Consider the following 22,281-nt stretch of genomic DNA (forward strand, 5'->3'; position numbering starts at 1 on the left):
GCCGACTTTTTTATACAAATTTATACAGGATCATACAGGATAGGATGGCTGCTAATTTACTTCAAATACCTCTATAGTTATCATAGGAGAAACATATGCAGTATTAAAAGGGAGAGAGATATACACATTGAAAAACATTTTCATGAATAATCCTCCAGACATTTAAGGCGGACACAAAACCTTTAAACTCTTGGAAATCTCTTTTATGTAAATTATTTTATTTAGCATGTTTGAGAGTACAGTTATAATTATTTTTTAAAATGTGTTTTACTTAAAAATATATTAAAATAATATTTTTTTAAAAAAAATTATTATCAACGCATTAAAATGATCTAAAAACATCAAAAAACATTAATTTAAAATAAAAAAAAAATTCAAAAATATTTTTTAAAATACAAAAATAAACATAGCCACGTGTAGTTGCTAAAACTCAACCTAATTTAAAGAATCAATTTAGAATTAAACAAGTATAAAAAAAATCAATTTAAAATTAATTTTGTTAACACTAATGAATTAATCTATAACTCGTTTTATTAGTTAAAAACTCAAATAATTTCTATTATTATTTTTAAATGAAAATATTTTATTTTTTAAAATTAACATGAGTCAATCTATCCACCTCTATTGAGTTTAAACATTATAATTTATAACTTGTTGTGTTTTGATTTTTTTTTAATTTCAGTGTCTCTGACATTTTGGTCAACCGACACAAAACACGTCCAAAAAGTCGTATTTTTGAAAAGGTGATTTTGGAAGGGAAAATACATCCACGAAATGAAATGCCAACTCAGGGAAACGACAAGTCAACTAAGTTTCTAACTCGCAAAGTACAGTATTCAGTGACCATGACCTTCCAGTGTGTTAAAACTATAAGTGTCAGTTTATGTTTTCTCGTTTCGTTACTGTCCAAGCAGTTCTCATCCGTCAAGAGCATTGCTCCTTGTTTTTCAGTTTTAAAAATATAAACTTAAAAACATATTGAGCACCTACTGGAATATCTTGCCTCTTAATTTAAGTTTTTTTAATTTTATATATATATATATATATATATCTTACGCTTATTACCCCTTGAATCTTGCTTGCTCTTAATAGGTAAAATATAATTTTCTATTTTATAATTCTACGGATCAATATACTTCGAAGATATCGATTTGTTTAATCGCGGAAAAAATGAATTTAAAACATGCTCCTACGTTCTGTAAGGTAGAGAACAAAAATACAGGTGAAGTGTCACAATCTTCCAACAAAACACAGAAACGCTTATTTGTGCAGGGCCATTCATACTCGTTTACCCTTTATCCATACACAGCCTTCACTATTTCCAAACTACGGGTTTCTTCTCAGGCCACGAAGAAAAATAATTCATAATCTTGAAAATAGTTGTTTTATTTTATTTGTTTCCAAAGTTTTTTCAATTTTAAAAAACATACTTTATTACGAAATATAACAATTTAATTTAAATAAAAAGTAAAAAAATATTATTTTATCTTTGAAAATGGTTCCGTAAATAAAAATAATTAAGAGTGAAGAAACATATAATTATTTTAACTTGGACAAAAACAAGGGTATCTTCCCATACCTGCCACGTCCTCTCCTGTATCAAGCACATTTTTTATAGAAAATATTTTCATAAAAAAAAAAATTAATTTTGATAGAAAATACTAGTCCTCCGTGGATAGATAAAATAAAGTGGAATTAAAATTTTGAACATTCATCCTTGTGAGTGATGATGCTGACTGCTGAGGCATCTTTGTGTTTGATTTTTTGCGTGAGCGTGAGCTTGATATTTCAGTTTAAAACATGTTTTTTAAATTTCTTAATCTAACAAAAATATAAAAAAAAAAAAATTTAATGCTCTTCCATAACATGCTGATATAAAAAAAATTATTTAAATATATTTTTTAATTTATTTATTTTTAAAAAAATCACCTTACATTACATTACTAAACATTTACTTAGAGATAATAATGTTGAATTTTTTAATATTCATATTCTATTTGTTACTCATCAAATAAAAAATTCAAATATATATATATGTTAAATTAGATTCGATAACTTTCAAATCAAATTTAATAATACCTTTACCTTTTTTTAAAAATTATTTTATGTGTTATTATTAAAATACTTTTAAAATAAAAGTGACCACATTCCCAGTCTTCTATTCATATTTCATATCATTTAAACATCAAGACAACTACCCGAGCCAGTGCTGATCAACAAGAAATTAGCACCGTCCCCACCACGCATCCTTCTTTACGTAAAGTCAACCGTAAGTCTCAAGTGGACCGTGTAAACCACGCTCTATCTTCTCGAGATCGGTTACAAAAAGAAGAGAATACCCACTAAATTTCTGTACAGTAGTAATTTATGTAATAATATTAATTAAATTATTCAACTCAGAGTCCTTTCTCTCATTCTCTCACTACCTACTCACTGTCGTCACTTCCTTTGTTTGGAAAAGAAAGGGAAGGAGCGAGAGAGAAACCCAGCACTGCAAGTGAACATATTTTGGAAGCTGCTAATGTGCGCCAGATACCTTTCTTGCGTCAGTCGGTCTCTCTTTTAAGCTACCCTAGCTTTTCATGACCTGCTTCTGTTGTGGTTTTTTGTTTTTCTTTACTGATTGGCGCATTATAGCCCTACCACCACCAAAATTACATATCTTTCACTTGGGGACAGGTCCTTTTCTTTTTTTATTTATTATTATTATTAATTATAATAATAATCTCTTTTCTTTTCTTAATTGCCAATCATTATCTTCTTTCTCCTGAATAAGCTTTTACCCTCTCAAGATCCTCTTGGTCTCTTTCTTTTATTTTTGTTATTTCTAATTTTAAAAAGAAAAGGGAAGAGTTTTAAAGGGAGCTAGGCTGGTGTTGCTAGAGGTTTTAGATCTGAGGGAGCTAAGGTTGTTTGAAGCAATGTTTCTTAGTTTCTTGGTTTCTTTTTGACTATCTAAGTAAACCCACTTGCATCTTTCTACTCCTAAATTTTCTTGGGTTTTTTTAGGGTCTTGACTTCTTGGCCCCTCTTCCTCAGAGAAGCTGTAGTGTCTGGGTTCCTTTTGTTTTTGGTGGCAAAAAAGTCTCTTCTTGGGTACTCACTCTGCATTTCTTGCTTGAAATTCTAGGAAGATTGAGAGAGGGGCTGCTCGGTAAGTGGTAGACTTTTGTAGAAATGCTGACCATTGGGAGTCCGACTACCAGTTTGTTTACAAGCACCAGCTGCAATACTTTGCTCAGAGAGCTTCAGGTCTTTTTCTTTAACCCCTCTTTACCTTTCTCTCTGTGTCTTCTTCCTTTTCTGTTTGAGTTTTTTTCTTGTTTTTGTTCGCAAAATATGGTGTCTGGGAAGAGAAAAAAAATGGGGTTTCCTTTTCGTTTCTCGGAAATTTACTTTACAACTTGTAATGATGGGTTTTCGAGAAAGTTTTTAGTGTTTTTTCCTGATAAAAAAGATGGAGCATTCATTGTTTCTTTTATTAGTGTGTATCATAATGGGTCTATCAGGGCTAAAGAATTAGGCCTCTTTTGGGCTCTTTCAAGAAGCAACAGTGATCTGCTCCCTAGAGTTTAGAAATTAGAAGTCCCTTTTCTTAAAAAATCAGAGTACTATTTAATTTGTGCAGACATTTAATTATTTAACTTTTCTCCTACGCTTTAAAATTCTTTTTTTGGTAATATTTTTGGTTATTTTCTACAGATTTTGTTGTCTATTATTCTCACGTTTGATTGGTTCTGTGGGTTGCATTGATGTGCGCGTGTTATTTGGTTTCCTGTATTGATGTTTTTCTTAATTCATCTGTTGTGTTTACTGGGTCTTGAAATTAACTGGGCCACCCTTAAATTTTGTTGGATTTATGAAACCTCAATTGCTTTTATTTTCATTAATGAAATTTTGATTTTTTTAGATATGCGCATGCGAGGCCGGGTGACACATGATTATGGGCTATTGATTTTTCTTTTTTTTCTTTTTTTTGGGTGGGAGTGGAGTAGGGGACACTTCTATTCTGTGAGCTTTTACTAGCTGCTTCCATAGAAGAATTGTTCACGGTGAGGTTTTGGGGTTACAGTTAAGTTCTAATGTATTCATTTAGACATAATACTTCAGGAAATCTGCTATAACCCCATTCAACTTCTACGGTTTCCACTGAAAGTTGCCATTTACCGAATATACGTATGTAACGAATAATACCGTGTGGGAAGGCGAGTTTGATGCTTTTGGTTGAATTGGATCAAGTAATTGCGTTGTAATTTGTTTTTTATGGGGGGCTTTTGTGAAAATTGATGCGTTGTTTGTCTGTTCTTGCATGTTTGTTTATCTTGATGAGAAATAGTAGTTCAAGGCGGGTGAGTTGGTTGCCTGTGTCATGGTCTATAAATTTTTTAACCGGGTTCCTTGAATTTAGTTGCTTGAAGGGAGATTTGCTGTTCTTCTCTGAAGCTTGTCACTCGCCTGTTTCTGTATCACGATAGCAAAAAGAAAAAGAAAACAAAGGAATATTTCTGACAGTCAACTGGCTTTCTTATTGTTTGTTTTACCATAGAAGAAACCCCCACCTTCACATTTCCCCAAAAGAAAAAAAAAGAGGTGCAACTTCCATTTCAGTAGATTTACTGGCTTTATTGTTCTCTAAGCAGCAAATATGGACTGACATTGGAGAGAGTGAAGCAGAAAAAGACCGCATGCTACTGGAGTTGGAGAGAGAATGTCTGGAAGTTTACCGGAGAAAGGTTGAGGATGCTGCCAATTCCAAAGCACGCCTTCATCAGTCTGTTGCAGCTAAGGAAGCTGAACTTGCAACACTTATGGCTGCTCTTGGAGAGCTAAGCATTCATTCTCCGGTAAAGATTTCACTAAATTAAGTTTTCATGGTTTTTGTATGTTAATTTTGCTACCCTTCTATGTAATATTCAACTTGCACATCACTTGAATTATTGCACTGCTCAGTATTCAATTGTCTTCGCAATTTATTTACTCCAGCTTTGTACACTTATTTATGTTGAACAAGGTGGCTGCATTCGCAAGCTTCTCTTCCCAAGTAGACCTAACTGTGTACTGCTTTGCTGTAATTACTTTCAATGATCCTTCTTAGATAGTTTATAAGGGTTGCAGGGGACCAAAGCTTTACTTAGCCAAAGAGGTTTATCTATATTACCCATCCCATATCCACAGTCATTTTTAGTCTATCTGAACCTTAGGTTACAGATAAGAACTGCAGTAATATCAACTTTTATGTAAAAAGAAATTGCTAACATGACAGAGTACGTACAAATACAAGTTTGTATCATCCATTCAATCTGTTACATGAGTATTGCAGCTCCAGCCAGAGGATAGAGATGACTTTTTTCCAAAAACAAAAAAGAACATTTGTCACGTCATGCATTCATCTCTTCCCAATAATATTTTCTTTTATCTAAAATAGAGAAATGTATTTTTCCAGCTCTCTATTCCCTCCGTTATCATTTGCAATTTTCTAGTTTTTTATCTGAGAAATTTTAGCATAGGAGGTTATCTTTGAACTATTAACGTTTCTGTTCCTTTCATGTTCCTTGATCTTCGCCCTGTAGATGGTTTATGGGTGAGCTCATGTCAGTGAACATGTGCTATTTGTCTGCATGTACTGCAAGTTTTGACACTGAAGCAAACTAGGAAGCATCTTAGAAAGGTCATTATGACCATTTTTTGAGAGTGAAATGCATCCTCAGTTGATCACTTGTTCACCTGACTCATTGTGAAAAAAATTTCAGATTCAGACAGAGAAGAGGACTAGATCATTGAAGGAAAAACTTGCATCTGTTACACCAGTTGTAGAAGATCTGAGGATGAAGAAAGAAGAACGGATAAAGCAATTTGCAGAGATTAAGGCACAAATTGAAAAAATCAGCAGTGAGATTTCTGAATATAATAATCTCAACAATACTCTGGTGACAAATTTAACTCTAGATGAGCAGGATTTGTCATTAAGAAAGCTTAGTGAATATCAAACACATCTTCGCAGCCTTAAAAAAGAGAAGGTATGCTAATTGAAGTATGAAATGGTTATGAAGTTCTAATTGCTTGCTAACACTATTATACCCCATGATTTATGTCTCATGTCCATGGCAATCTGATGCTCAAATCAGTGTATACCTGCAGCATATTTACATCATGGAAAAGGTTGTTAATCATTGCAACCTTTTGTATGCTTGTGTAGAATCTTGCTGGTGTCTTCGATATTTAGGACACTCGTGAAATGAAATCATTGTTAGATGCCATCACACTTTGATAATTCAAGAGCATACTTTGATCTGTTTTTGCAGTCTGACCGCCTTCATAAGGTCTTTGAATATGTGAATGAGGTGCATTCTCTATGTGGTGTGCTTGGGTTAGATTTTGGCAAGACAGTAAGTGGAGTACATCCAAGCTTGAATGGAACCCAACAGGAACAATCCACAAATATAAGCAACAGCACGCTGGAAGGTCTAGAACAGGCCATTCGCATGTTGAAATTGGAAAGAAAAGCTCGAATCCAAAAGGTAATGCACATACATCCATTTTTCAGTATCTAATCTTCTTATACTGGACTAAGTGAAGAACTGTTCGAAATTGCAGCTGAAAGATGTTGCAGCATCGTTATTTGAACTTTGGAATTTGATGGACTCTCCCACAGAAGAGAAAAACAAGTTTTCTAGAATTACTTCTGTTCTTGGATTTGCTGAATCTGAAATCATAGAACCAGGTGTTCTATCAGCAGAGATAATTGAACAGGTTTGACATTTTCTTAATTTGTTATTTATTCTCAATCAGAAAGTAGATCCTTAAATTTACTTGTTCTTTTGGCAGGCATCGACAGAAGTGGAGAGGCTCACTAAGTTAAAAGCAAGCAGAATGAAAGAACTAGTAATGAAAAGGAGATCAGATTTGGAGGACGTATGCAAAATGACTCATATAGAACCTGATACAAGTACTAATCCTGAGAAATCCACTGCATTGATAGATTCTGGTACATATGTTCTTGTTTTCTTGGGTTATTTTTATTGGTCATTCTTTATTTAACACATGGCAAAGAATGTTGATTATTAAACCTTGCTGTTTTTTGTACAGGTTTAGTGGATCCTTCTGAACTTTTGGCAAACATCGAAGCTCAGATAGTCAGAGCTAAAGAGGACGCTATTAGCCGAAAAGAAATTATGGATAGGATAGACCGTTGGCTTTCTGCATGTGAAGAGGAAAATTGGCTTGAAGACTATAGTCAAGTATGCAAAGATTTTTCCTTTTCACTTCCTGTATTCATTTGTTAATTGTGCATATGTTGGTTTTCAAGGTTGTTGTCCTCTAGCTGTCTTGCTTGGCAGCATGGCTTCAGAACAGATAGTGGTCCCCTTACTATTCTTGTAGCTATAATTTTCTAGAATATCGATGCATAGTAGTTGTCAATTTGATTCAAATTAATGAACCATGAGTAAATCTATAGGCATTAAGAGATCTATTTTTAAATTTCAGGACACTAACAGGTACAACGCTGGAAGAGGTGCACATCTCAACCTTAAACGTGCAGAACGAGCTCGAGTGACCGTAAGCAAAATTTCAGGTACTGATTTCTTTGAGTACGCAACCGCTTGTCTGAATCTGTAGCTTTTCAGAGCTAATGATGTACTCTTGGCAGCAATGGTTGACAATCTGATACTCAAAACCCTAGCTTGGGAAGATGAAAAGAAGATGTTATTTCTCTATGACGGGGTGGGTATTTTATTCAGAGTGTCTCTCTCTCTCTCTCTCTATTCATACACGCACGTGCCCTCGCACATTCAGTGGCTTTATTTCTCTTATAAAATTGTCCTTTTGTTCTCCGCAGGTTAGATTGGTATCTATACTGGAGGATTACAAACTGACCAGACAACAGAGAGAAGAGGAGAAAAGGAGATACAGGGTAATTAATCTGTGACATGTTGATATATTAATGGCATTGTGTAATTCCATGGTGTTTCACACACTAAATGATTTCATAAATGGAAGACATGAGTTCGGTTTTTTCTTGCTATTTTGACCTGTACCCTGTCCCCTGTTATCTAGAAACGATTAACCATTTAGATTGACCCTAAAATATGTTCTCATCAAATTGCTATTTTCTGAAATCATCCAGCAGTGAATTTGTTGACAGTTGATTGTCTAATTTCACAGGACCAAAAGAAGCTCCAAGATCTACTGCAAACAGAGAAGGAAGCCATGTATGGGTCTAAACCCAGTCCACGGAAAACTAACAGTTTTAGGAAACCAAATGGTTATCGTGCAAATGGAAATGGTTCTATGACTCCCACACCTCGTAGGAACTCATTTGGAGGTGCAACTCCTGAACTCCTCACTCCTCGATCCTATTCTGGACGTCAAAATGGCTATTTCAAGGAAATGAGAAGGCTGTCTACTGCACCGTTGAACTTTGTTGCCATATCAAAAGAGGAAACAATGTCATTTGCATCTGTTTGTGGTTCTGAGCCTGGCTCTCCTCCACAGGGTTAAGTGATTTGGAATGGTATGCTTTGCTTTCTCTTTAGCCTTGCCCTCTGCCTTTTTTTTTTGTTTTTACTCTTGTGCTACTATCCTTTGTGTCAACCTGATATGGATTATAGAAATTGATGGAAAAGAAAAGGTACATTAGCATGATTTTTATAAAAATGATGAACGCTGGTTCATCTGTCATGCAAGGCAAAAAGGAAACTTTTAGTCTTGCTGTGTCCAAATTACAATGTTGTTTCTTGAATGAAAATTCCATTTGCTAGTTGAGTTTCCTCTCCACCTTAGTTGATCACACCATTAATTCTATGATTGTTGTCATGCAGGAACATGTGACCTTGTAGAAGTTTGATGACCTAAAACTTCAATTATAGCTGTGGAACTTTGTGAATATGAAACAGATGTACACTAGTGTATGATTGTGATCATTGATAGGGGTTCTTGGAGAGTGGTTACTGATATTGAGGAGTCCACTGGGATGCTATTTTCTCTGAAGAATATCAGCTTGTGGAAGGGGTGACCAACACCGGTAGATACTAGTTTGGAAACATCAGCTCTCGTTCAACAATACAGGCATTATGTTAGTTTCATGATAGTACTGACCATGTTTTGTGGGTTTTGCTTGTGCTTTGCGAATGTGTATATTATGGATTCCAGTGTGATTGTCTATCATTTGGTGTTTAGGAACCTTGGTATATTTGGAGAATGCATATTTTAGAAACTGTGTGCGATAGGTTGACAAGGAATAAATGTTTTGACTTAGTTGAAGTTTGTCTTTCCCCTGTGGAGTTCGTTCAGTTTGCTGTTCTTCACAGTACCTTTTTTACTTTTAACCTCTGCCGATCTGCAGCTTGTTGCTTGAGTCGTTGCAAATTGTGTGACACAAGTTTATAGAGGCTCACACTGTCATCGGGATGAAAAAGCTTGCATAGGATCCATTCTTATAGTTCGAACTCTGAAGTTGATGAAGGTGTTAGTTGAACCGAGAAGATGGTCTGGCATTTCCTATTGCAAATGCTTAGTGGGTTTTGCGTATGTTTCATCCTCCATGAGCGTTGCGTAATTTACGGTGCCGTTTCTTTTGCAGCGATGAACTAGAGGGTGAGAATGATTTGTAACCGAGTGTTTAATCATACACATAATCTGCGAGTGACACGGGCAGAGTATGATATCGGAATGACTCCGATTTTGGTAGTTGAATGCATGCCAGTGAAAAATGTTGTGCAAGAGGACAAGTGGGACAGTGCTGTTAGTATTTATAATAATAAACAGGGACAAGCTACAACAAGTACGATGGAACGCCACATACGAATCAGTGCTGATACGAAAATTTCCTGATTAGCAAGGACAAAATAAAGTCGTTGAGCCGTAAATGTAAATGGGGCCACCGTCGACGGTAGGGATCGCGATGGACCAGGACGGGTTCTTTTTTGTTTTTTAATCTGCACGCGGTCAAATTGGATAAAAAACATTTTCCATCTGTCTGGTGTCCCCTGAACATCCAAAATGACTTGGAGGGTTTTTTTTTATTATTAAAAAATTTATCAAGTTTTAAAATATAAATTCTCAAATTGGATAAAAAAAGAGAGACTATTTTTATTTTAATATATAAAAATACCAAACTATCCTCATGAAACTCAACAAAAGACGTAAGAAAGTCTCTTTCAAACATAATTTCTCTTTTTAAATATCATTTTCTTTCTTTTCATAAAAATTTAATTCAAATCAAAACCAAAATCTAGTATTTTTAATTGATTCGGGTTGCTAGAATCTCTCTTTTCTTCTTGAAAAGCAATTAGTTATGTTCTTTTAAAAACTTAGGAAAAATCCTATTTTTTTAATCTTCGTCAATTCATTGGTGAAAGAAAATCGATTCCAAGCAAAACTCATAAATACTAATTTTATGAGAAAATTCAAATATTTTTTGGGAGATCCTCTCAATCATCTATTTGATTCTTCATAAATCTAGTACTTTCAGATAAATTCATAAAGCCTTGCAATACTTGATCAAGATCGAAACATCACCACCGATGACAACAACAATTATTACGATAGAGATGATGCTTAAGCTTCCAAGGAGAATGCCGAGGAAGAGGAGGAGGATGTGAAGTCGAAGAAGCCTAAGAAACCTACGGTGATGGTAGCTGAAGCCGCCGCTAAAATTGATGCCGCCGATCTTGCTTTCTTTCTCTCTAACATATCGGTGGGTGCATGACCGTGATTTGGAATGATCTAGTTTATTTTGAGGAAATGGTAATTTCAATTTTCTATTTTTGTAGGGGCCATACGAGGTTCAGCAGGATTTTTAGCTCCCGAGGAAATTTTTGAGAAGATATGGCGTTGGGTTTTATCCTGCTGCTTTTACATCAACGAGCGATTCAATAAACACAATATGGAATTCTACATCGCCATAGATGGATTTATCATAAAGGAAGAAGCAGAACGGGCACGGGCTTTCGAAAGCCTAGAACTATATCGCAATTTATGTATTAAGAGAAAAAAATCTCACACACACGCCCTAATTAGGTTGGATTTAGTCAGATATTAGTTGTGAGTTGTGACAAGTGATTTTGTCATCCCTAGTCATCCAAATCTCCATGAAAAAAACTTCCACGGTATCAGATTAATTATTAAGTATAGAAATAAAATGATTGTGTATGAGTTGTTTTGACAACTAAAAATTTTGAAAATAAAAAATTATGATAAAGAACAGATTAACAATTTTCTTTTTCCAACCATGTTATTTTACTAATTTTTTTCTATAAATATGGATTAACGAAAAAAAATAAAAAGAAATTAACCAACAAGAAAATCTCTCAATAAGTCATAGCTATTGTAGAAAAATAGAAAGTAAGAACAATAATTAATATATATATATATATATATGTAATCGAAATAAATTGAGAACTATATGTATAAATAAATAAAAAATTATTAACGATTTTTAAAAAAAAAAAACTTGAAAAAACAAGAGATAAATGTAGATCAAGATATTTAATTTTGAAATATGAGATATTTACTCGGTTGTGTTTCCTAAATTTATTTATTAAAATATTTTTTAATTTAAGCAAACGATAATAGAAATAGAGACACAAATTAAATTGATCGAATAAAATAAAAAGAAAAAAAACATCATGCAAGGCATTATTTGAAAATAGCTTTTTTCTTCAAAAATAAAATTTATCTATACAAAAGAAAAAATATATATAGATAAATCCAAAAAATACTTCAAATTTAAATGCATGACTAAAAAAAAACAATTGTTATTTAAAAAAAACTTTCCAACAAAATAAAAGAGATAAAGGATACTAATTCAAATATAAATTAAAAAAAAACTTAGAGAAAAAAGCATAAAAAAATCATTACTTTAATTATTATTTTTTTTTTAAAAAAAAAAGAGCAAAGATTAGGCGCCACTAGGTCTAGCCCATTTTTTTAGGCAAGCCCATGCGATTGGGCCCTTGATTATTATTTTTTTATTTGCAAATGGGGTTGTTGGCCCTAATTTTTTTGAAAAAAACTCAGGTAACACGTCATCTGATTTACTTGGGTTAAAATCAGACTTAAGTAATTTTTATCCAAAACATTATTTTCAACCTATTTTTGACTCATAACACCTATAAAATATTGTCACAACCGTAATAAATTATATATTGCCTCAACAAACATAAAAAACTAAAATCAACCTGAATTCAAAAATCAACATGAGCTTAGATATGTTTTTTTCACAAGCTTTGAAGGTAAAAAAAAAAAAAAAAAACACATTTAATATAAACTCCCCTAATTAAATTGAACTATTTGACACAAATATGATTTGTTTTGGTAGCCTAAATTGATGTCAACAAAACTTTTCTTTTTCTACTACTATAATCCGACGGCCTCTCTCTCATCTTTCAGTTAGAGACTACAAAATAGCAAAAATAAAATTTTATATCAAAATTACATTTGAAAAATATTGAGGTACCATAATTGTATAATTTTGCGTGATTTTTAAAGTTTAAAAACCAAAATGTATTTTTTATTAAACTTATAACATATCATTCATATTTGACGCATTTTTTATTTCTGTTCTTGTTCTTTTAATCTTACATTTTCATAAAAAATTAAAGTTAATTAATTATCAATTAAAACTATATTACCAAAAAACCGTTAAATACTACATTAAAAAAAAAACATAAAATTTTGCTCGAAAAGTAGAGCATAGTGAAAACCACGCGAGTGATTATAAGGTGTTTGTTTACGGGGTAGCTTTAACTTTTAAAATAAACCGTATAAACATCATGTTTGGTAAAAAATAAAAAACCCTTGACTGTTTGTGTGGGACCCGTGTATTTTTGGGTTGATCGTCAGTTCCCACAAAGCAACTAAAAGCTGCTTCTTCTTGTGTCTGCCAGGTGAATAATTCACCTAGGCATTGTTCACGTGAACAGTGACGTGATTCTAACTACTTGGCACTGTTCACATGAACAGTGTCTTCACTGTTCATTGAACCGTGTTCGACCGATAATTTTTTTTAATTTTTTTAAATATGTATTTTACTCGAAAAACTAGTGTTTAATATTATTTAATAATACTATATAAATTAGAAAGAACATCAAATGATGATGTAGTATTTGTAGAATTTGATCGCAATTTTAATTTTATTTCTAATAATATTTTACCTGATTTTGTTAAACGCTAAAAAAACTATGAAAACCATAGTTCTTATCAGAATAAATTTAATACATGATGAAATTATAGATAAATAAATAGAATAATAAAAAATATTTGATATAAATATTATTTATTTAATAATAGTAGTTAAATCTATGATATTTAAATTAAAAACCATCAATATTAATATATATATATATATATATATTATTATTTTATAACCTTAATTTTAAAAATATGTTTAACTAAACACATTAAATTATTTTTTATTCAACCTTAAATTTAATAATAATTTTAACTAAATATATATAAATACTAAACTAATTTTAATTAAAAATAATTTTTATAAAATAATTTTTTTCAAACTATAATTATAAAAATTATCATAATATGAATCACATAGACAACTTTTGGCTGCCGCTGTCACTGCCAGCGTCAGCTCCGTTTCAATCTTTATAATTCCAAGAAAACTAAACTAAAACTAAAAAGAAAAAGAAAACAATCAGAGTAATGGTCGCATAAAGAGAGAGAGAATGGATGTAGTAACATTCGGAATCATAATCGGCATAATCGTGCTTTTCTTTTGTATCGTCTGTTTCATCACCATTGAAGGCACCTGCAAACGCCGCCATTCTTAAAACCCCCAGAACCGAAACAAATCCCCAGCACACCGCCATTCTTTCCTTTCCTTTCCTTTTTTTAAATTATAGTCAACCACTCTCTCACTTTGATTTCCTTCTTTCTTGTCCTTTGCCAAAATGGAGCCGAAACGGAAACGGATTCTGTTAGCTTTGTTCTTATTGCTCGTATCTTGCTCGGATCTGTGTTTTGGCAATGAATTCTGTGCATCGCCAGTGCATCAACATTCCCATGGACACCATCACCACCATGATTGCGCTCACGGACACCACCACCACCACCATGGGCATAATCCTGGAGTGATTGAATCGAAGCTGCCGGAGGAACTGGCCGAGGAGGAGGATATGAAACTCTACGGGTTTGGCAACCATGACCATGACCATGACCACCACCACCACCACCGCGGTTTGGAACTCTCTGGTTTAGGTATTTTTTCTTTATTTTTTTTGCTGCTAAGTGAAATTGTGCGAGTGTCGTTGCTGTCTGGCAGCTGAGAAAATGCAATAAAAGGAAAATAAATTTAAACATTGACTCTTTTTTCTATGTCCAATATAAAGCATGGATGTTTCTAAGGTCTCTCTCTCTTTCTTTCCAGGTCTTTGGATACATGCGTTGGGCTGCTCACTTTTGGTGAGCTTGGCTTCCCTTATCTGCCTGATTTTCTTGCCAGTCATATTTAGTGAGTAATTTCATTGTCAATTCATACTGATGTACCCATTTCCTTACTTCAGTTCTCGTCTTTAAAAGAAATGACGCCTTATACTTTATTAGAAGTGTATTTTGATGAATGAAACTAAATCTGTTGTTTATTGCAGTAAAAGGAAAACCATCCAAGGCAATTGTGGATTCGTTGGCTTTATTTGGGGTGAGATTCTTCAACCATGTTATTAAATTTACTTGAATTGGTGTCTATAGATTAAGTGCATATTTTCCGTTGAGTGCTTGGATGGTGTTGATCTGCTATTTTGTTCCCTTCTATCGCTGCTACTTGTCATTTGCTTCTATCATTGACTTTGTTTTAGTGATAATCATGCTAGTTGTTTTTGTTTATATATTTTTCGATGGTTGATTATCTTTGATGCTTGGTTCTAATCTATTTCATTGTTATCTTAACTTGTTCTGCTATTTATTCTTTGTTCTCATCATTGATACTAGTTTGTTCATGAAGGGCTATTTTTATGGATGGTTTATTTAACTCTAATGCAAATCAATTTTTTATTTATTTATGTATAATAGCAAATCCATTTTGTTGCCGGTGGAGGGATGGGGCCTTTGGTTGGTAAATGATAGTAATGTTACAGGAATCAGCAGAGAAGATGCCATTTCAAGTTTTTTGTTACATATAAATTAGTTTTACTGCTGCTTTTGTGTGACATGAGAAACTTTTTGCTGAGTGCCATTTTATGAATTGCTTTTAGTGCAGCTTTCAAACGTAAAACATCACTAAAGTAAATTTACATGCGGTATCCTTTTAAGATCTGCTCATTTGTATATCCTTCTTTAAATATCTCTTGGTCATTTGTTACAACTTTTAAAATTGAATTGCTTATGCATTTTTATGTTAATGGATGCATTTCGTTCTTCGAGTGCTATCTTATATGGTTCGACTCATTTTGATCAACTTTACTATTTTTGCAGGCAGGAGCCATGTTAGGGGATGCATTTCTTCATCAATTACCACATGCATTTGGTATGATCATGATTGTATGCTGTCCTTTCTTTACTTTGTCTTGCATCTTGGAAGTCATGAACTTATAACTGATGACTTGGAACACTGTAAAGATCCCAGACCATTCTTTTTTCGTATCATCATGGGAATTCCGTGTCATTTCTGCTGCCTAAAAAACAAGCCCTGGCTTTATATTTCCCATATTTTCTTATGGTGTGGTTGTATTGCCTGAGGCATCCTGATCTAGAGTATCTTTGCAGAAATGATTTGGTGGCCGCTTACTTGACCCTCGTTGGAATCCTCTGGTTACTGAGAGTACAAGTCTTACTTTACGGTGCTTAGTTTGCCACCTATAATAGTAAATCTTTAAATCACCTTAGTCCATCAAATCAGGCAAGGAGGATTACATTGCTATGCAGCTAGCTTTATTTGTTTTCAGGAGCCTACTTCAAACATTTGATCATGAGAAGTCACGTTGAAGTGACGTGACCTTCAGAATTCAGTTTACTTGAGTATTCAATATATATTTTAGTTTTGTTACCTTTAAAGTACCTAGAGATGAAAAAAACAATTTGGAAGTAACTCAGTGGAGCTGGCCTAGCAGTCCTCTGTTTCCATTTTATCAGTGAGTGAACATATCATGTCTTGATTTGGCTCTGTGGATTACAAAGCTGTACACGTGAATTCATTCTCTCGACCTATAACTGTCATTTAATTTACACACAATTTACTCAATTTTTAATCTTATGTGAGGTAACTACATGATAAAAAATTAGACTGGAAGGTCGTCTCCAGTTCATTTTGACACTGGAGATTTTATTTTTTTAGCCAGGAGTCATAATTCTAACATGTGACCATTTGATGTAGGGTGGGAAGAAAAACAGCTATATAGCAGCAGAATTAAGGCTAGAAACAAGTAGGACAGAAGTTGGGACCGAGTGTTATAGCTTAGGTTTTAAGAAAACCTCTAGTTTCTGAAGTTTATTGATGAAAATTAATGATTCAATTGCTGCAAATCTGATTTACAGATTATTTATACTGGGTTTATAATAAAACCTCTAATATCAAGCCTCGATTGAACTCCTAAACTAACCTTCGAATCCCAGCTATCCAAATATTTTCACATGCTAGTCACGTGAATTCTTGCTAAAACAAAAATCCCAGAGCAGAAATAAAATAAATAATTTAAAGCTCCTGCACCGCATTTCAGATTGTTGTTATTATAGAGCCAGATCTTTCTTTTTTCTTGTTGAATTGGCAAAAAAGTAGATAGGTATTCCCTCTGCTCCATATTTTTATTCAATCCTTTATCTTTTCTTAATTGGCAACGATATTTCCTTTTTCTTGTTGAATTGGCAACAGTAGATGGGTACTCCCTCTGCTCCATGCACTGATTTTAGTGCACGTGAATGCATTAAGTACTAATTCTCAGAAATATTGGATTGCGGACAGGTGCTTAAAAGTATAGGACAAGAGTGAGTATTGGCAGTACAGCTTCCAAATCACATTCGAAGTTTTTTAGCGTTACACGAGTCAATTGGCATTTCATTGCAGCATTTTTCAGATTCCAGGAGTTATTTTGTTAGTTCTGTGATGAATTAATAAACCATGTCTTGCAGGTGGTGAACACACCCACTCTCATGATCACCGTGTAGACAATTTTCATCATGCTCATGCTGGAGATGAGCATGGCCACTCACATTCACATTCTTTGAAAGATCTTTCTGTTGGAATATCTGTTTTGGGTAAGTAATAAAATGCATAACGCAATGCCTTTGCACTGGTATCTTTATTCTTTCTGTTTGAAAGCATAGACAAACAGACACAAGCACTTTCACATGCATGTGGGTCTTTGTTTCTTCCATCAAGGAGTGTTGGGAAATGGTACATAATAATGATAAAAGTATATGTTTTCTTGTAGGATATCACTATAGCACTGTAGTGTATGCATTTTATTTATTACTTCAGCATGTAAAAGGTATGCAAGAGAACCTACCTTATAAAGTTGTTGGAGAAATAAGCTCTGGTTCGGTAAACAGGAGGTGATAGAGCCATCATCTAGATGTTCAGGGGATACCCAAGCTATGCTCATCACTCCTCTTGGGGACCATATTTATTTCTATTCTTGTGAGTTAACTGCAAAAGGATCTCAACTTGTGTTTGAATATTGTTTTGCGACTGATTTTATATGTGCTAAAAATGCTATTACTCCTGAGAGAGATCAACCACTCTTTAAACATGCATGTGGAGTGGAATAAACAAGGTGATTACTGTTATATGTTAGATGAGATTCTGATTCTCTCATAAGAATCCTCCTCAAGTCAGCTTCTTTGTCTTCAAAATGTTTATTAAAATTTGGGATGTGTTATCTTGTATTGATGAAAACAAGTTCTTTTATTATAATCTCTGGTCAGAAAACGGAAAACTTTGTGAGATAGCCTATGCTATCTAATGTCTTGTTGAAGTCCTGTGTTGTTTGCATCATGAAATTTGCAAACTCCTTGATCACCTCCATGGTTGTTGGTTTTTTTTTTTTTTTTTAATTCTTATTATCATGTTTACGATTAGGTTAGAGTACCTTGAATTCTTATTGTGGTGTATTGGTTATCGCAGCTGGTATTGTGCTCTTTCTGCTTGTAGAGAAGGTGGTGAGGTATGTTGAAGACAATTCTACTGGAGCTGATGCTTGGAATCATGGCCATCACCATCACAATCACAACAGCAGCAAGAAACTGAAAGATGACAGTGATGCTCATGATAAGACACAGTCAAAATCTTCCAAGGAAGGTGATGGGAAAGGGTCTGATGAAGTTTTGGATGATTCTTCAAAGGATACTAATTTTACTCAAAGTGAATCTCTACTTCGGAAGGTAATCCTGGGAAATTGCATATCGTTTTTATTTCTGCAATGGCTGTTATCATTGATCTCCCCTCTGACAGAGTTAATAGCCACTGTGTGGTCCTAATTTGGACCCAATAGTTGAGTTGGTAGAGGTTCAGGAAATTCTTCCAGGGAAAAGAGATCGGTGAAAGTACAAATGCTTACAGGATGGACAAATGAGACAGGATTGTTTTTGTGGTCAAGTGGTGCTTAGAATTCTAGTAACAATTGATGCCAGTTTTTTCTTTTTTTTTTTTTTTTCTCTCCATGATGTCATTTTATGATGCAATCTTAGAAAATTGGTCACTAGTCATGTGTTGTGCATAAATTTTCTGTTTGATTGTTGAAATGAACATCAAATCTGATGATGTTCTTGTATTCTGCAGAGAAAGACCGTGCAGGAGGGCAAGGATGATAAATCAGATGTTGATGCTGCAGATGGCTCTGCGAATAATATTAGATCATTGAATGAAAAAGAACATACTCAGTCACCTTCAAATCTGGTGTTTGGTTATCTTAATCTCATCTCTGATGGTGTTGTAAGTATGCGTTCCTTTTTTGTTTTTGTTTGAGGCTTGGCCTTGAGGGGAAACTGCTTATTTGTTTAAATTATTTCAGAGAGAAAAAAGAGAGACTGTTTTTACTCGCATGGCTTTTCTTAAGGGAGGTCTTTTATGTGCTTAGAAATAATATGCATCAATTTCGCAGCACAATTTTACAGATGGAATGGCTCTTGGAAGTGCATTTTTGCTTTATGGATCTGTTGGTGGATGGTCTAGAACTCTTTTTTTGCTTGCACATGAGCTTCCTCAAGAGGTATGGGTTCTCTTTTTTTTCTCACTAATCTATTTAGCTTTCCGACTATTCTTTTCTTATAATTTGAAATCATAAGTTTTTCTGTTTTTCAGGCTTGTACTAGTTGTCTTTCGTTATTTCCTTAAAGAACCAGGAAGATGTTATTTTGCTCTGTGTTTCTACTCCATGTCTAAAGTCAATCCATCCTCTATTTTGAGTTTTGCTGCTCTTTCTTTCCTTTTCCTTTTGTTTTTAATTTTTGCCCAAGGAAGATGCACAAATGCGATTTCCCCCCTCAAATTGCACTGATTCTAAAAGAAAATGGTGGGGGAAACTGGCAGGTAGGATTCATGCTAATCCTTACCCGAATCAGATATTTGGAATGATCACCAACCTCTTCACATAGCTTCTAATGACTTCTGCTTGTTCCATCCTGTGGGATCCCTTTTTTTATCTTTGTAATTTTAATATCAAATCTTGATCTGTGATAATAAAAGACAAGGTTCCTCGTGGCCCTAAAGGTCTAAACTTGTCCCATTACAGGTTGGCCTTTGGGTCCTTGTTTAAATTATGATGCTTGGATGGAAGCCATGAGATGGTGTGCTAAACACATTGTAATATGTGGAGGCTAATTGTTCTGGAAAGCCACGTAACACATTGAACATATTTATTCGAAAGCATTTTAGGAATGTCATAGTTCTAATTTTCCCAATCATCGTTTGTTGAATGTAGCGGATAATGAGTTTCAATTGCACAAGTATGATTATGGAAAGGGATCCATTGTCAGAATATTATTTTTACCCCTCAATTCTTGATGAGTTAAATTATGGTTTGGCCATGTTTATCAGGGAAATTGTAGTCCTCTGTTTCTTATCATGCTTCATCTTCTCTTGTTAAGTTTATTTATCTGTTGAATATCTTTCCTAGTCAATCTCTCTCTCTCTCTCTCTCTCTCTTGTTAACACACTCGCACACATACACACACTGGCCAAGGTATGTAAAGGTGTAGGTTTGTAGGTCATTTGTGCATGTGAAGGCTGAATCCCCAAAATGGATGAATTCAATTTTAATATGTTTTCATGTTTCAAATTGATTATGGATGAGGCATGCATGTTTGGCTCGTTGTAGATACATGTTATAGTCACTGGAAATTGTGAATCTCTTCTAGCTTCTATGCTATTGGCTCTACCTATGCAACTATGTTTCTATTTTAAGTTTGAAGAAGCGTGGCACAAACTTAATTTTATGTTGTACATGGGCCAGTGAATTGTCTCCCGTTATTTTACTTGCATTTTTAGGATAATATTCTTACGGAAATGGTCTGTGTCCTTTTCTGCCAGATAGGAGATTTTGGTATTCTGGTAAGATCTGGTTTCAGCGCACCTAAAGCCCTTTTTTTCAACTTCCTCTCAGCATTAGTGGCATTAGCAGGAACTGCGTTGGTGAGTACTGTCTTCAAGGTCAATGCTAATCCTTTATAAATTTGAATATCGGGAAAAATAGTTGACCATGACTGCTTTTGTTCCAGGCTCTGCTCTGGGGACAAGATCCAGGACAGTCATCTGTGATTGAGGTGAAGTTCCGTTGATGGGTTATGCATACCTCTTTTTGCTGCAATATAACTTAAGGTGAACTTATAGGGTTTCTGCTTTCTATAGGGATTCACTGCAGGCGGATTTGTGTACATTGCTGTTGCTGGGGTCCTGGCAGAAATGAACAATAGCAAGTCAACGCTGAGAAGTTCAGCAGTTCACATAACCTCGCTAGTGCTGGGGATGGCTGTTGCCCTATGCATCTCACTTGTGGAATGAACATGTGTTTTATAACTGTAACTCTAGCCCAACTTAACTGCAGAAGTACGAGGAAAGGATTAGATGTTTTCTCAACACTCAAAATTAGTTGTTATCTCATTTTTTGTGAGTTTCACCTCTGTGGAAATCTATAGCTCTGGACCCTCCTTGGACACACTAGTCGGGCGTTTCTTATGGCATCTGGGATAAAAATTGACTGATTTTTCTTCCAGATTTCGAGTTGTGGTCAAGGGGGGCATGGATTAGCAAGTTGAAAGGGATTTGTATTATTACACCTTTCCAAAGCTGGAAAAAAAATTGCCGGATAAGAAAAAACATACCCCACCAGCTCACATATCAGGGTCAAATCATTTACCCATCCCCTAAAAGCTCTCAGGAACTCGGCGAAAGAGATGTCAATGGTGTACTTTTGTATCTCAGACTAGAGATTGCTGGAGATCAATCATATGCACTTGGATATATCTACTCAATAAATTTTCAAGATTTGGGTAAAATGATTATTTGTCTTGTGTTATCTTCACAATTTTGCTGGATAAGGTTTCTAGCTTTGCCCATCTTGAGCTTTATCACGGCATAAATGAGATCACATGATGTTTCTCTCAAAGAGGAATATATCCTTCCTTCTGAGCTAAGGCGAGTGCATAGTTGATTGTAGACTTGTGGTAAAATGCGGGACACTGGCTGAAATAATGATTGCGGTGGAATGTTCACAGCATGCCATTAATGATTAAAGGTAATATATCCTGCATTTAACGATTTCTTTTGTCTTCCTTTTTGTGCCTTTATTTCTCGTGTTTGTGTGCGAGATCGCATGATTACTAAGCGGCCTGGTTTGAAAATGGTGCAAATTTCATTCCATTCAGCATTCAGCATTCAGCCAGGCTCTCATGACGTTTCAAAAATCAACTACTGACAGCTTTTTCAATGTCCTTTATTATTCGGTGTTGCTAGCTGAAGAATTCATGATTATCTGTTTGTTTAATATATTCTCAAGTCTTTCCTTCCAATTCTCAACGTTCCATCATAGATTGCAGCTGTCTGTCAAATTGACTCCGCTATCAGATCATTTTCCCTTTAAAAAAAAGATCAAGCAAATAAATAAAGCTGAAGGTGATGATATCACCATCGCTGAACTATCATTGGTAGTGATTTTTTAGGTCCACCGCAAAGGTACCCAATAGACTGATGACTTGAACAACATCGTAATAGATGTTCTTAGATACTAAATCTCAGGTACTATGCTAACAGACAACATCCAGTCTCATGATCTTTGGAAGTCGAGTTTTATTCCTGGTACAACTCCAGAGAATTCTTCAAGAAGGAGGCAAATTTACAATTAG

The 22,281-nt window shown here is 34.4% G+C and overlaps 2 protein-coding genes across 5 annotated transcripts; both read left to right on the forward strand.

Moving 5' to 3' along the window:
• Nucleotides 1-2,420: 2,420 nt before the first annotated feature.
• Nucleotides 2,421-9,261, forward strand: LOC118054624 (65-kDa microtubule-associated protein 6). Of its 4 annotated transcripts, none has more exons than XM_035066288.2 (13): nucleotides 2,421-2,679; nucleotides 3,131-3,252; nucleotides 4,641-4,844; nucleotides 5,751-6,017; nucleotides 6,303-6,518; nucleotides 6,595-6,750; nucleotides 6,826-6,985; nucleotides 7,087-7,238; nucleotides 7,486-7,573; nucleotides 7,649-7,722; nucleotides 7,838-7,912; nucleotides 8,164-8,512; nucleotides 8,820-9,261. In XM_035066288.2, exons 2-12 carry the CDS (start codon nucleotides 3,178-3,180, stop codon nucleotides 8,497-8,499), a joined length of 1,803 nt encoding a protein of 600 aa, XP_034922179.1. In that variant the 5' UTR covers nucleotides 2,421-2,679; nucleotides 3,131-3,177; the 3' UTR covers nucleotides 8,500-8,512; nucleotides 8,820-9,261. The 4 variants fall into 4 exon arrangements, with proteins under 4 accessions (XP_034922179.1, XP_034922204.1, XP_034922187.1 ...); XM_035066313.2 differs by having other exon boundaries at nucleotides 2,527-2,545; XM_035066296.2 differs by lacking the exon at nucleotides 2,421-2,679 and adding an exon at nucleotides 2,731-2,908.
• Nucleotides 9,262-13,589: 4,328 nt separating this feature from the next.
• On the forward strand, nucleotides 13,590-21,050 carry LOC118054671 (IAA-alanine resistance protein 1). The gene is made up of 11 exons (XM_035066345.2): nucleotides 13,590-14,211; nucleotides 14,381-14,464; nucleotides 14,601-14,650; nucleotides 15,424-15,475; nucleotides 17,074-17,199; nucleotides 18,068-18,324; nucleotides 18,722-18,874; nucleotides 19,044-19,151; nucleotides 20,471-20,572; nucleotides 20,659-20,703; nucleotides 20,789-21,050. The coding sequence occupies exons 1-11, from the start codon at nucleotides 13,905-13,907 to the stop codon at nucleotides 20,939-20,941; spliced, it is 1,437 nt and encodes a 478-aa protein (XP_034922236.1). The 5' UTR covers nucleotides 13,590-13,904; the 3' UTR covers nucleotides 20,942-21,050.
• Nucleotides 21,051-22,281: the final 1,231 nt, after the last annotated feature.

This window comes from Populus alba, chromosome 8 (genome assembly GCF_005239225.2).
Source record: "Populus alba chromosome 8, ASM523922v2, whole genome shotgun sequence".
NCBI lineage: Eukaryota > Viridiplantae > Streptophyta > Magnoliopsida > Malpighiales > Salicaceae > Populus > Populus alba.

Bases quoted from the DNA above. Each gene is read 5' to 3' on its own strand.
- LOC118054671 (XM_035066345.2), top strand. From the start codon at position 13,905: ATGGAGCCGAAACGGAAACGGATTCTGTTAGCTTTGTTCTTATTGCTC. The intron at 14,465-14,600 runs GTGAGTAATTTC...TGTTTATTGCAG, and splicing joins TTTCTTGCCAGTCATATTTA to TAAAAGGAAAACCATCCAAG. The intron at 20,704-20,788 runs GTGAAGTTCCGT...TGCTTTCTATAG, and splicing joins GACAGTCATCTGTGATTGAG to GGATTCACTGCAGGCGGATT.
- LOC118054624 (XM_035066288.2), top strand. From the start codon at position 3,178: ATGCTGACCATTGGGAGTCCGACTACCAGTTTGTTTACAAGCACCAGC. The intron at 6,018-6,302 runs GTATGCTAATTG...CTGTTTTTGCAG, and splicing joins GCAGCCTTAAAAAAGAGAAG to TCTGACCGCCTTCATAAGGT. The intron at 6,986-7,086 runs GTACATATGTTC...TTTTTTGTACAG, and splicing joins CACTGCATTGATAGATTCTG to GTTTAGTGGATCCTTCTGAA.